We start from the raw sequence: 15,180 nt of genomic DNA on the forward strand, positions 1-15,180 counted from the left end.
AATAAAAAATATAATGCCTATTGCATTTTCTAAATAAAGCACATCTGATCGAGTTCTTAACATTTACGAAAGACAAGAAACATTCCCTTTTATTTCCATCAGGAAGTCACAATCACTCCGCAACAAATCCTGACAACTAAATGAAGTTGGAAAAGTCATTCTTAAAATGACTCATGGGTGTAAATTCACATTCTATTGTTCACTGTGGAGTACAACAATACAATGACTGAATAAACACACTTCTGATCCAAAGTTCCTTTGAATGAAGCATTGATAAATAGCCTTTAAACATTGTACTGCAGTAGCAGGTACTGAATTTGACCGTCACTAAACTCGCCAACCTCCAGTGTAAAATGTTCATGTTTTGCAGAATCTCCTACTTCAGTGCACCATTAATGGTAAAAACCAAACAAAGTCTTCACTTACCGTGAAAGGACCACCACCGTGATAGGCAGGTGTTGTGCTGCAGAGCAATATTTTCCCGATGAGAGCCAAATACCACAAGGAGCTGTGAAGCCAGAGGGAAAAAAAGGAAACAAGGAAGTAACTCCCTTCAGGAAATAAAAGAAAATGTGACCTGCCTTGCATTAACCCTTCAAAAGTCTGTTGCTTTTCAATCACTATCTTGTAGGCAGCAGAGGGGAAAGGACATGGAGAGAGCAGGATTAGATTTCAGATTTATTGTCAGAGTACATACATGACATGACATACAACCCTGAGATTCTTGTTCCTGTGGGAGAGGCAGGTTTACTGCTTATTGATAGTGCAAAAGGACTATACTCAACGGACACGTAAACAAATAAAGAAATGTAACCAAACTACAATACAGAAAGAAAAAAAAAATCAAAAAAGTGCAAGAGTCCTTAAATGAGTCCCTGATTAAATTTGTCGTTGAGGCGTCTGATGGTGGAGGTGTAGCAGCTGTTCCTGAACCTGGTGGTGCAAGTCTTGAGGAAACGACACCTCTTTGCTGATGGTAGCAGCGAGAACAGAGCACGTGCTGAGTGGTGGGGGATGTTGATGATTGCTGCTTCTCTCCGACGGCAGCATACTCTGTAGATTTTCTCGATGTTGGAGAGGATTTCTACTTGGGTAGAAGATTCAGACTTATTTTTTAAAATTGAATTTTAAAACCCTTTCGGAGGGGTTTATGCTCACGGTGATTGGTGTCCCCATACCAAACTGTGATGTAATTGGTCAGCAGACTTTCCATCATACATCTGCAAAAGTTTGCCAGTGTTTCCAATGTCATACCAAATCTCTGCAATCTCCTGAGAAAGTAGAGGTGTTAACATGCTTTCTTCACTATGCCATTTGTGTTGGGTCCAGGAAAGATCCTCCCAGATAATGACTCCTAATAGCTTAAATTTGCTCACCCTCTCCACCTCTGATCCTGTAATGATCACTGGATCGTATACCCCTGGTTTTCTCTTCCTGAAGTCAACAATCAGCTCTTTGGCTTTACCATTCAGTCAAGTTTTCAATTGCCCTTCTGTATGTTGACTCATCGCCCTTTTTATACAACCCACTACCGTGGTCTTGTCAGCGAATTTGTAGATGGTGGTGTTGTCGTACTGAGCCACAAAGTCATAGGTGTAGAAGCGAGTAGAGGATAGAGTGGTAGGAGGAAAAGGAGAGGGGGTAAGGGACAAAGGAGAGGGGGGAAGGATAAAAGAAGAGAGAGGGTGAATGCCGTGGAGAAAAAGGAGCGGAAGGTGTGGGGGAAAAGGGTTGAAAATGGGAGAAGGGGCAGGAGAGGGAATAGTATTGGGGCAGGGGTAGGGGAGAGGAGAGGAGATCTGTGGGGGTAGAGTAGGAAATAGACAGGGAAATGGATAAAGGTGGAAATGACAAGGTGGGGCAAAGAGGTGGTGTTCTTGGGTATTGGTGCCACAAGACTCACACCACCAGGTTTAGTAATAGATGCTGCCATCCCCTCCTCAACAATAAACTCAACCAGGGACTCATTTACTTTTCCCCTCTCAGTATTGCACAGTTTGTTTATATTGTTTATAATGTACATTGAGTACAGTTTATTTTTGCAGTACCAATAAGTGGTACCTATAACTCTACCTCGTCTGCAGGAAAATGGATCTCAAGTTTGTATGTGCACTCTCTGACAACAAATCTGATCTTGGGATGGGAAGGAATTTAGAAATGGGGTAAGAGAAATGGAATGGTTCAGGAAGGTGGGTGAGAGACAGGTGGCTGTAGGAAAGGGGAACATTTCAGGGACAAGGCAGATGATGCAAATGGAGGTGGTGGAGGCCGGTGACAGGATTGGAGAGGGGGGATGGAGAGGGATGTGAAAGAGAGGAATTTAGGAAGGAGTGTTGAGAGTAGCAGGTGAAGGGAGAATGGGAGTGGTAGAGAAGGGTGTTGGAAAGTGAACGGATGATAGAAGATGTGGACATAGTAGAAGGCAGTGAAAGAGGAAGGGAAGAAACACTCTCCATTCTTAACTCCCATCCTGCTCCTCCTCCCCTCCCTATCATGTTTTTGATTTTTTTCCATCTCCTTTTCTCCTCCCATCTCCTTGACCTCATTCTTTTGCTTTCCTCCAATTCCCTTACATCTGTTCCATCCACAATATAATTGCTTTGTATTGCAGTTTGTTTACATGTGTACATTGTGTGGTCATTTTTTTGCACTACCAATAAGTGGTAATTCCGCCTCGCCCCCAGGTAAAAGAATCTCAGGGTTATATGTGATATCATGGTGGTACTCTGACAATAAATCTGAACTCTGAATCTAATAGGGCGGCCCAGTTAGCAGAACTCTGTTACAGTGCCAGCGACTAGGATTGGGGCTCGAATCTGGTGCTGTCTGTAAGGAGTTTGTATCTTCTCCCGGTGTTTGTGTGGATTTCATCAGGGTGCTCTGGTTTCCTCCCACCATTCAAAAAATGTACAAGGGATGTAATTGGGCAGCATGGGCGTGTTGTATGTCTAAATTTAAAATTCAATTAAAAAAAATAAGTCTGAATCTTCTACCCAAGTAGGTTGAATGGAATTGAGCAAATATCTTGAGGCTGGGCTTAATAGCTTCTTTTGATGCTCTATAATTCAAAGAATGTATTCATGAAACCTATTTTGATATTTCACCCAAACGGTCATGTAATCTTAAAAAGGTCATGATTCTGGCACCAAGTTTATCCTCCCCACAGTCTTTTCCTTGCCTGTGTATCCATCCCTAATGTTATAAAATACATTCCAAAAATGGCAAGCCAAAATGCAAATACAGACTCATTTATATTGATGTTCAGTCGTAAGTGGCTTGTGATCTCTATTGGTGGAACTTGCATCTTGGAAAAACCCTGAGCACCTCAACCACCCTGATCATAAGTAACGTTAGTTGTGGACTAGGATTAACTAAATGAAGTTGAAGAGTTGATTTCTAGGGGCAAAATATTTAGGCTGATGTCCTTAATATTTGAATTCAAATTTGTGTATTCCATCACGTCACTACGTCAAACATTTTCTTTGGATGATTTTTTAGAAGGATGAAGGTGGTAGTCGAGGAGGAGGAGGCTGTTCTTGACCCATCTGGTCCCTGGTGGAGATAAGATAGAATAACACTGCACCAGAATGGCAATATCACACTGGAAAAGAGAATTTAATTCAGAATGCAGTAAAATCCTCGGTATCCGGCACCTATGGGGATTGGTAGTTGCTGGATAAGTGAATTTTCCAGTTGCTTGAGATTGCGTATTGTGCGATCAGCAAACTGACTGCTAGCAGGTCATTTTTTTTAACCTATTTAGTTTCCATGATTTTTTTTTTGCCAGTTGCTTGAATTCTGGGGATTTTACTGTATATGGAGAAGTGGACTTGAGAGCTAGGATATAGCTACTATCTTATTGAATGGTGGAATGGTTTAATTTCATATCTTCTGAAAGCAATAACAAAACTGCATTTTCTGTTTTTGTCATTTTGAAGACTTCCTGTCAACCACAAGACAAATATGATTTGCTGTCCACAAAAGGTCGATCATGTTTACCCAGCAAAGTCAAGTCTGTTTACTGGAGTTTGATTTTGTCCTCTGCAGCAAACATCCTTAGGTTGAGATTTATGGACCCCCAGGAAGCGAACAAACAGATTCCATGGAGCCCGGAGCTGTCTGTTTTCTGCAATTGTTTACCTACTGCCACCTATTCTATTTATTAAACTCTATTGATTGCCAATACTTGAACCAAATTATACAAATAATTTCTGGAGAGTTGAACATCATAAGAAAAATGAAACTCTCTCCGAAAGTCAAATTTCCTGATTGCCACTTCACTCACTTTGGCTTGGCTTTGCGGATGAAGATTTATGGAGGGGTAATGTCACTTAAACCTCAAAGAAATAGGCAGAAACCTGCTTTAGTTCAGCTTAACCTGATTTTTAACAGCACATTTCTGCTTTATTCTGTTGTGTGAATTAATTTCCAGCTCATGTCATGTCCAAATGTTCTCAGTGCATGCTGTAGTTGCTATTTTTAAAAAAATGCACTTATAATTGACAAGAACAATAAAACTTGGAAGACCCTAAGATACAAAACAAGCAACAAGAAAAGTATCTATCTGTTAAATTTCCCTTGTTTATTTATTATTTTGATTATCTTTTAAATGAAGAGGCTGATGTAAAACAGATTGATTTCCTTAAGATGACGGCACTTTACAAATGATTTGCCTTGGTCTCAAGATCAATGGTGACACGTTAATACGCTGGCTGTTCTTTCGCAATGAGAAAAAGGATTAAGAGGGGGAAAAAAAAACTCGTGTTTTTCTTGCTGCCCAGAACAATGCAGTTAATTGCAGATGTAACAGTGATGTTTTGAGTGCGAAATTTGATAGTTCTGCAAAATGATCTGTTTTTAATGGGCTCTGTTACCTCTCCTGTGTCCAGCAAACGTGATCCCTTTGACCTTTATGGCTGCGAGGCTGAAACTACTCAAGTTCGAATGAGAGTTGTTAATGACAGCAAGACTAATATGATTTCCTGCACATAACAGCTCGATTTTACAAGCCTATAATTTTATGTCTTATTTACTCCAATTTGATTTTGTTCTTGTACAGCAAAGGATCTCAGATTGAGATCCATGAGTCCCAAGAGGTCTGGAAATGGATTCCAGTACTTACACAAAAATGCTGGAGAAATTCAGCAAGTCACACAGTGTTCTTTATGTTGCAAAGATCAAGATACATAACCAACATCTCGGGCTTGAAGGTATGAGCAAAATACAGGCAGGCACCTGAATAAAATGGTGGGGTTTTTGGGAGGATCAGGGTGAAAGGTCATAGGTGTTTATGAGAGGGAGGACAGAAGAGAAAAATGCTGCTAAGTAATAAGGGAGGGGATAGTTCTGTGAATGGAGAGAGAAGTGAGTGGGGAGCTGGAAGAAAGGAGAGAAAGGGATAGGAAAAGAGAAAGATCAGAGGAGGGGTTTAACAGAAACTGGAGAGGTCGATGTTAATGCCACCCAGTTAGAGAGTGCCCAGATGGAATATTATATGTTGTTCCTCCAACTTACAGGTGGCTTTGGCTTGGCAACACACAAGGGCATGGATAGACATGTTGGTACATGAGGGGGCATAGAATTAAAATGGTTGGACACTGGGAGATCTCCATTGCTGCAGACAGAGCAAAGGTGCTCAACAAAGCAATCTCCCAGTCTACATTACTGTTACATCTGCAATTAACTGCATTGTTCTGGGCAGCAAGAAAAACACGAGTTTTTTTTTCCCCCTCTTAATCCTTTTTCTCATTGCGAAAGAACAGCCAGCGTATTAACGTGTCACCATTGATCTTGAGACCAAGGCAAATCATTTGTAAAGTGAAGGCCACAACAGGAACACTGGATGCTTAGATAGCCACTACACATTCACAAAATGAAGTGTTGCTTCAATTGGAAGGAATGTTTGGAGAGGAGGTGTGGGCACAAGTGGAGCATCTCCTGAAGTCACAAGGGTAGGTGCCAAGGAGATAATTAGAGGGAAGGGTTATATCCCTCATCATCCAAGATTTCCTCCTTTTCAAAAAACATAGCTCCCTCTATTATCATCAACTCAGCCGTTACCTGCATAACCCCATTTCCCACACATCTGCCCTGGCCCCTCTGCCTCTAGACACTACAAGAATGGGATTCTCCTTGTCCTCACTTACCACCACACCAGCCTCCGCATCCAACATATTATCCTCTGCAATTTCCAACACCTACATGATCCCATCACCTGACAAACCATCCCCTCTCTCCCTCTCCACCTTCTGCAGGAACCACTCCATTCATGAACCCACACCTCTCCTCTCATCACCATTTGGTGCCCCAAATTGTCCTTCCAACTGAACCAACTTGTGAATCTATGGGAGTCGTCTACTGCATCCAGTGCTCCCGGTTGTGGCCTCCTCGACATTGGAAAGGCTGGATGCAGACCAGGAGGTCACTTTGCTGAGCACCTGCAGCAATGACAGGAATCTCTCAGTGGCCAACCATTTCAATTCCACACAGACTTGTCTGTCAGGTGCTCAGTGAAGCAATCTGCCAGTCCCTGACTCCGTGTGTCTGTTGCTGGAGCCTCCTCTCCAACACACCCTCAAAGCACTGAAGAGATGCCTTGGGTTCCTATATTACAAACAATGAGTCCCCAACTATGCAGACAAGATTCACCCATTGGTCAAAGCTACCACATTTCCCTTGCCATCAGAGGCCTGAGCTGCATTTGACCGAATCAAAAACAATATCGCCAAGGTGACCATGCATGCCATAGATGATCCCACACCATTCCAATTGGAGAGCAATGTGTCTGATTTTGCTCTGGCAGCAACACTTAACCAAGCAGGCTCATCACCTTTCCCTCACGCACCCTCCGGGGCCCTAAAATTTGCCACTCCTCTGTCGAGAAGGAGGCCCGGGCCCATCATGGAGGCAATATGCCACTGGAGGCACTAACTCACCAGAAAATGATTCATCCTCCTCACGGATCAGCAAGTGGTCGCCTTCATGTTTAATAATAAGCAAAGGGGAAAAATCAAGAACAATAAGACCCTCAGGTGGAAAATTGCACTGTCCACTTACAGCTATGACATCCTCTACTGGCCTGACAAACTTAATGAGCCCACAGTCACTCTATCTCATGGGACCTGTGCCAGTGTCCAAATGGACCGACTCCAGACTCTCCATAATAAACTTTGTCACCCCAGAGTGAAGAGGTTTTCCCATTTTATCAAAGCTCAGAAGCTACCATACTCTGTTGAGGAAGTCAGGCCAAAGACTAAAAATTGCCAGGTCTGTGCCGAACGCAAACTGCAAATCTTTGGACCAGACAAGGTGCATTTAATTAAAGCCATCTGCCCCTTCGAGCACCTAAACATTTCAAGGGCCCCCTCCCCTCCTCCAACTGGAATGTCTACTTCCTTACAATCATTGATGAACACTCCAGTTTCCCCTTCACCATCCCATGCCTAGACATGACCATGGCCACAGTTATCAAGGCCCTCCACAATATATTAACACTCTTTGGGTACCCTGGCTTCATCCATAGTGATGGGGGACCTCATTCATGAGTGATGAGCTGTGGCAGTACCTGCTGGCTCGGGGCATTGCCACGAGTAGGACCACCAGCTACAACCCTAGGGGTTATGGGAAAGTGGCAAGGGAGAATGCCACAGCCTGGAAAACCATCCTCCTGACACTGAGGTCACAGGGCCTTCTCATCTCCCAATGGCAAGAAGTCCTCCCAGATGCAATCCACTCCATCTGGTTGTTTTTATGTAGGACCACCAACAACACATCTAATGAATGAATGTTTACTTTCCCAAGGAAGTCTGTGTCAGGATCTACACTGCCCATCTGGTTTACCTCCCCAGGACTGGTCCTGATTCAGAAACACGCCAGGCAATCTATGACTGACCCACTGGTCGAGAGGATCCACCTCCTCCAAGCTAACCCCCTGTCAGCCACAAGGACATGGTCTCGAACCGGGAACTGGCACCATCGAGTGCCTCCCTGACCACCAACAGACATTTTCCCCCACTACCTTAGGGGATCCCTGAGTCTGCAGCTGACCACTCTCCGCCCCTGGCCACGCTTGTCACCAATGATGCACCAGCACCACACTCCCTTACCCCCTCACCTGTTTCTGCCCCTCCGATACTGTAACCGGTGATGACAGGCCAACCCTACAAGCTGCTCAGGATGCTGTGGCAGCACCACAACCATTACCACATTGTTTGCTGCGGCAAAGGAGACCCCCCTGACAGACTTAATCAGTAAAATGTATATTTGTTTCATCTTTTTTTCTCACCCTGCAGGACTCTTCTTAAAAAGGAGGGGTGAGTGTGATAAACCACTGTTATTATCCTATGATTGGCTGGACACTCCTCCCAAGACCGATCCTACCCCTAGCCTCTTGCATGCTCCCCATTCCACTCTGCCTCAATCAGTCAATGAGGTTGATGGCAGTTCCAGTCTGTAGTTAATAAAAGCCTGATAGTTTCACAAGTCCAGTCTTTCGTGATTATTGATGGTGCATCAATTTAATAATGCATTGCAACTTCAAAAGCATTTGGAAAAGGCAATGCATAAAAAAATGGCATCACGAAAGGTACAGCCAGGTGGGGGAAAAAAGTGCTTAATCATTCGTAGTAACACCACAGGAGGATGGAATGCATATTTAAAGCACAAATATGCTGGGAAACATACATTTCAATAGGTTGCTGGGCGATCCATATGAACATTGAAACCTGTCTCACAGAATCTTTCCCTAATTATCCACGCCAGGTATCCCTTGTGAAATAAAGACGCCCATTTTCAAAATTTGCTGTTGTTATCGGCACTGATCTCATGGGCAGAAACAACATTCACTTCCACAGAGTATTGTACTATCAAAACAGAACCTCTCTTGCCTGCAGCACGAAGGATGGAAACTGCAAGTAATTGCCAGTGATCGAGGAGCCAAACCCAATTCCCTCAGGTCTCATGTAAATGTCACAAGCTGTTTTATTACATTAAAAAAAAAATGAGATGAAGGATTTAGGATTTCAGATTTCTACCAAGTTGCGAACAGAAGTCTGTTCATCTCTAATGACTTTGTTTTTGGGTTAATTACAGAAAATATTTTGATCCTTTGCTTCCAATAACCTGCAGAGTGCCAAAAGGTAGATACATATTTTGTTCTTCAGTGTCTGGGCACTTGGATCTTTGAAAATTATGACCGACTCTTTAAAGAAAATTGTTCATTATCTAGCATATTAAATGTCTTCATTACATTTATAACGCTTGAAAAACTTCAATATTTCATTTACTAAACAGCACTTAGAAACACATTTGTATTTTACAATTTTGTTTTGTTTGTAGATTTGCTTTAATCACTGTGTAATAAAAATCCTCACATAAGGAATTTTAACCTGTGATTCCTTTCAAACGATAGTTGTGCATTCAGCACATACCTTCTGTAGCAATAAGTGAACCAACGCATGATTAAATATGGCCCCCAAAAAATTAGCATTATTGTGTGAGTGGAATGGCTGACCTCCATAAAAGCTTGACAACAACAGACAAGAAGAAACTAGCTAGTCCATCAAGGCTGTCTTATTGTATTGGAGGCTTAACCCACATTCATCACCTAACTATCTGTGTTTTGTATGCAGCTGGCACAAGCCTTGAGAGGTTAAAAAAAAAGAGGCAAATCTGATGGTCAATAAAATAGACCATTATGAATTCAATAAGTTCAATATTTTCCATCATATGATTGAATGGTTGTTGATCAGGACACAAGAGAACTTCCAGCTCTTCAGTTATGCTGTTATTATTGTTTTTTTGATCAGTAAATGTGCTGCTTTAATTCCTGATCTTGAAAACAGTCACCCCCGTGGCAGTCCAATACTGCCCTGGAATGACATATCCTTTGGTGTTGTTTGACCCTAAACCATTTTGTGACCTTGAAGCAAGAGTGTTACCAGTTACGAGGTCAATATTGATTTTGATGTGTGTATTTTAACAACCTAATTATCAGAAGGTCATTGGAGCCACCTTCGATAAATGTTTCTGGTGAATGCTCCGGAACGTTAGTATCCCCTCTGATTATACAGAAATCTGCCCAACACAACTTTAATTTTTAATCTACATTGATTTTGAATGTTTTGTTAACTGTTAATACAAGACAAACCTGTTAGAACATTGCAACTATGAATCAGTTCCAAACTATTTACCTATTACGTTGCATTTATTGCTTAGCCTTTTGGTTTCAACATACCAATATATAAAAGAGCATAATTAGAAAGGTCAGGTTTCCCAATATAGAAAGAGCTTCAATAGCCAGAAAATAAATTCCATTCTGTGCATTAACCATTGACAGCACAACTGAAGCTGATAATTTACACAAGGCATTTTAAATTAAGTTTTTTGTTCTATTGCTGGCATGACAACACAAAAACAGAAATAAATGGAGTCACTTACACTGGACAATGAAGATTTTGCTTCCTGAACACTTTGGGGTGTATTTTATGGAGTTTGTGCTGCTGATCACGAAAAATCACCTTAACATTTTTCTATCATGGATCTTTTTTTTAGATACAACCTCTTTGATTTCATGCCATATTTTAAGTCTACAGCAACGTCATTTTCTGCATTCGCCCTTGGACGTCTTCCCCGCGGATCTTGGTGCAGTCAGTGATGAGCACGGTGAAAGGTTTCACCAGGACTTTGCAACTATGGAAAATGGCAATTGGAATCCATCACTGTTGGTCGCCTATTGTTGGTGACTGACAAGAGGGGCATCAGATGCCAAATATAAATGAAAATTAGCAGCAAAACATTTTCAGCTCAGTTCAACTGACGCAATGTGTCAGCACTGATCAAACATGCTACATTCAATAAAAGTTAATTTAATTTTCTCCAACTTCCTATGTGACACTGCAAATTTTCTTTGTGTTCATCTTGAACTTGTCTACCATAATCCCCAATTTTATTTCAGGAAGCAAATCTTTTTAAGAAAATTGTTGTCCAGCATTATTAATGCTCCTAGATTTAGTAAACTACAAATGGTAGAACAAAATCCTGGCTTGTCATGTCACTTTTAGATCACCTTAAATACTTGTTATCACCATAAGGAGCTAGAATTTTTTATAATATCTGTAGTGAACTGGGAATTCACTACTGGTGTGATGGTCTAAGGATTGGCTCTGCCCCCCACATATCCCGATATAAACCCTGGACCCCCACCAAAACCCCAGTTCAGTCCATAGACCATGTGTCCCATTCTTATTGAATAAAAGCATGTTGTACTCTCTTTGGTCTTGAGTGCTCTCTGTCGCGCTACCATATCTCACCTCTTTTTCCCTTGAGCCTCTAGACCACTGGAGACTTCTGGGTAATCCATGAAAACTGGCAACCTCTTTGAAAGTGATCACACAATCAAAATAATTTATGGTTATCTAACATCTTTCATTGTATTAATGACCAGTAGGGCAGAAACTGGAATGCTTTGATGAAGAATGTCATTTTTCTTTCAATGACCATTTCAGCTGGTTTAAGAAATATTTAAAATGAAAGGTTTTATAAATGCATTATTGACGACTGTATTGATCACTTCTTGAATTGCATATACTTTCAACAAAGTACCTTGTGCAAATGTTCCATCAACAATTTTACCCCAGGCAGCTGGAGAATTGAATCAAATGGAGAAATGAATCAAATGGAGCCATCATAATTGAGACACGCAGGAGATTGTAGACGCTGGACTCTGAAACCAAACACAATCTGCTGCAGGAATTCAGTGGATCAGTCAAATAAATGTTGATGGCCGACTTTTTGTCAAAATGTTGATGGAGCTGAAACTCTTGGTCAAGACCGATGAACTCAAAACATCAACCATTCTTTATTTTCTACTGATGCTACTAGTGTCTCTCTGCTAAGTTCCTCCAGTAGATGGTGTTGAGCTATCATAATTAATAATTCCCCTTCCGGCATGTAGTCATTGAAGCTTTTACATTTGAGAATCTGACATCAATTAGCACAACTGGATTTAACTTGTTGGTATAAAATCCATTTACAGTAAAATCTGGAATTCAAGCAACTGGCAAAAAAAAAACCCCCAGAAAATAAATAGGTAAAAAATATGGTAGTTTAAAATTGGAACGCCTCACCATTAGTTCACCAAACACATAACAGCTGGAAAATTCACTTTTCTGACATCTACCAATCCCAGCAAGTGCTTCCTTGACTTAGTGGATTGGGCGGCGTTCAAGGACTCTGAACAAGTACACCAGGACTGTCTCACACTTTATCAAAACTGCTGTGGATGAAGGTGTCCCCACCAAATCATTCAGGGTTTTCCCCAACCAAAAAGCATTGGATGAACAATGAAATCCAGAACCTGCTGAGATCTAGATCTCAGGCATTGAAGTCTGGAGATCCAGATCAGTACAGCAGCAGTAGGTATGACCTGCAGAAAGCTATTTACCGAGCGAAGTGGAGATTCCAGAAGAAAATGGAAATAACAAGGGCCACTCGACAGCTGTGGCAGGTCCTAAATGTCATAACCTGTGACAAAACCATCCAGACTGTGTTCTTAGCTCCCTGCTCTACTTACTGTACACCTACGACAGTGTGACTCGATACAACAATAACACCATCACATCTACAAATTTACTGATGATTCCACTGTAGTGGGATGCATAAAGAAAGGTGATGAGTCAGCGTACAGGAAGGAGATTGAAAAATGGTGCACCAACAACAACCTCCTACTCAATGTCACCATAACTAAGGAGCTGATTGCTGACTTCAGCAAGGGGAAGCCAGAGGTATACATTCCAGTGATCACTGAGGGATCGGAGGTGGAGAGGGTGAGCAAGTTTAAGTTCTAGGGAGTCATTACCTTGGAGGATATTTCTTAGATGCAACACATCAATGGCATCATGAAGAAAGCAAGTCAATGCCTCTACTTCCTCAGGAGTTTGCGGAGCTTTGGTATGACATCAGAAACCCTGGCAAATTTCTACAGAGGTATGGTGGAAAGTGTGCTGACTGGCTGCATCATGGTCTGGTATGGGAACACAAGTATCCTTGAGCATAAAGCCCTCCACAGCCCAGGACATCACAGGTAAAACCATCCCCACTATTGAGTAGATCTGCAGGGAATACTGTCATCGAAGATCCACACCACCCAGCACATGCTCTGCTCTCGCTGCTGCCATCAGGAAAGAGGGATCGGTGCCACAAGACTCGCCCCACCAGGTTCGGGAACAACTGCTCCCCCTCCACCTTCAGACTCCTCAACGACAAACTCAATCAGGGACTCATTAAAGGACTCTTACTTGTGCACTTTATTGATTTTTTAAAATTCTCTCTGTATTGCAGTTTGTTTACATTCATTATCTGTTTACTGTTTTATCTGTTTACATGTTCACACTGTGTACAGTTAATTTTTTGCACTACCAATTAGTGGGTAATTCTGACACATCTGCAGGATAAATGAATCTCAGGGTTGTATGTGATGCCATGTATGTACTCTGGTAATAAATCTGAAAATCAACTGTTTTACTGTATTTTGATTTTGACTTTGCAATTTAAAAAGAAAATGCTTGAAGTAGGTTTTTCAAATCTTGTAAAACCAAAAACATGTCAAAATGTTTCATGAAAGCAATATTGAAAGTCAGTGCAGCATGGAGCTAAAGGGAATGGAGAATGATTAAAATATTACCCAAAGATTTGGAGTGAAAAGTTTGAGGGGATTTACAGAATGAACCTGACAGAATGAGATCAACATGTGTGTTTGAAGGCAAGGCCAACAGGACGCATATAAAGATAGAAAACAAGGAGTGGAGTCAGTCCAGATTAAAATGTATTGAGCTGATTTTGTTTGGATCTCATATCTGAAGCCCAAAGATCTAAGGATCACTGTGGCAGGGATTTCCTCATTCAAATTTCCTCTCCTGGCAAATAAACCGTCATGGCAATCTTTCAAAAAGTTCTTATTTCTCTCATCTGATCAACTTTGTTGAAGCTGCAACAAATGGATTCCTCCTGCTCACTTCCACACATGGAATTCCAATCGCACAATCTACTATTTTTCAAACAACAATGTCTGACAGTATTTGTATTTAGAATCTTCATTTATACCACCTTTCATGATACACTTTAGGACTTTTTGGGTAATTTAAACTAACTACAGTAAAATTCCTATCATCTGGAATTCAAGCAACTGGCAGCCTTAAGCAATTGAAAAAAAAATAGCGAAAAATAAATAGGTAAAAAATACAAAAGTTTAAAATTGACGCCCTCTAGCAGTTAGTTCGCAACACACAATCTCATGCAACCGGCAAATACTCGTATCTGGCATCTACCAAACCCCATAGGTGCCAGATACCAAGGGTTTGTTGTAGTTTGTTTTTATCCAGTTTTGAATTGTACCATATTTTATAATTTCCAATCTCAGGTCATAGTTCTATCATAATGCCACACGAAACATGTCACCAATGTTCCTTTAATCCATTGAAAACACTCCAATGCATTCTATCTTACTATTTTATCTTACAGTGAAAGCATAATTGCTGAGTGCACCACAATGTAGTATGGGAGCTGCTCTGCTCAGTGGAATAAGCTGCAGAAGCTGGTGAATCCAACTCAGAACACAAGTGTGGTGGAACCGCTGTATAGCTGTTCGCACTGTATGAATGTACTGTATGGGCCGGCCTGCCCGTACCGGTCAGTCCTCCCCTCAGAATTCTCATAAAAGCTGTTACACCCAAACCCCTCCCTCAGTACCTGCCTTGGAATTGGGCCAGCAACATGCGAGATGTGACGATGATTTATGGTGACGAAAGCCTTTTAATCATTACTTCTAGTCTAATGTGGTTAATTGATAGTGCGTCAACAAAGCAAACCTCCTTCCCCTCTGTGAACATCACCTGTTGCGTCGGGAAGGCAGTCAACCCTAACCCATCACATCCCGGCATACTTTCTCGCATTGAGAGAAGGTTTAAAAGTATGAAAGCAAGTACTTACAGACTTGAAGACCATTTCTTCCCTGCAGCCACAAGACTCTTAAATGAACTGCACAACAGTTTATTATGCTGCCCATGCTTGATGCCAATTGATCTTCCTTTCATGGTATTCCTATATTTTGTACTCTTAACATGGCCATACAAACGTTATTGATAATCTGTTGATCTGTTTGCAGAAGGACCCTTTCACTGGACT

The 15,180-nt window shown here is 41.5% G+C and overlaps 1 protein-coding gene across 5 annotated transcripts in view; it reads right to left on the bottom strand.

Moving 5' to 3' along the window:
• Positions 1-15,180, bottom strand: part of card14 (caspase recruitment domain family, member 14) — a 78,140-nt gene that overhangs the window by 60,062 nt on the left and 2,898 nt on the right. For 3 of the 5 annotated variants that reach the window (XM_069930083.1, XM_069930081.1, XM_069930084.1), the window contains exons 2-3: positions 14,986-15,150; positions 427-508 (exon numbers count right to left, since the gene is read on the bottom strand). In XM_069930083.1, the coding sequence (XP_069786184.1) occupies positions 427-508; positions 14,986-15,089 (186 nt within the window). In that variant the 5' untranslated portion in view covers positions 15,090-15,150. Of the gene's footprint in view, positions 1-426; positions 509-14,985; positions 15,151-15,180 lie in introns of those variants that run through there. The other 2 variants (XM_069930082.1, XM_069930085.1) reach the window with 2 other exon arrangements.

This window comes from Narcine bancroftii, chromosome 3, assembly GCF_036971445.1.
Source record: "Narcine bancroftii isolate sNarBan1 chromosome 3, sNarBan1.hap1, whole genome shotgun sequence".
Taxonomy (NCBI): domain Eukaryota; kingdom Metazoa; phylum Chordata; class Chondrichthyes; order Torpediniformes; family Narcinidae; genus Narcine; species Narcine bancroftii.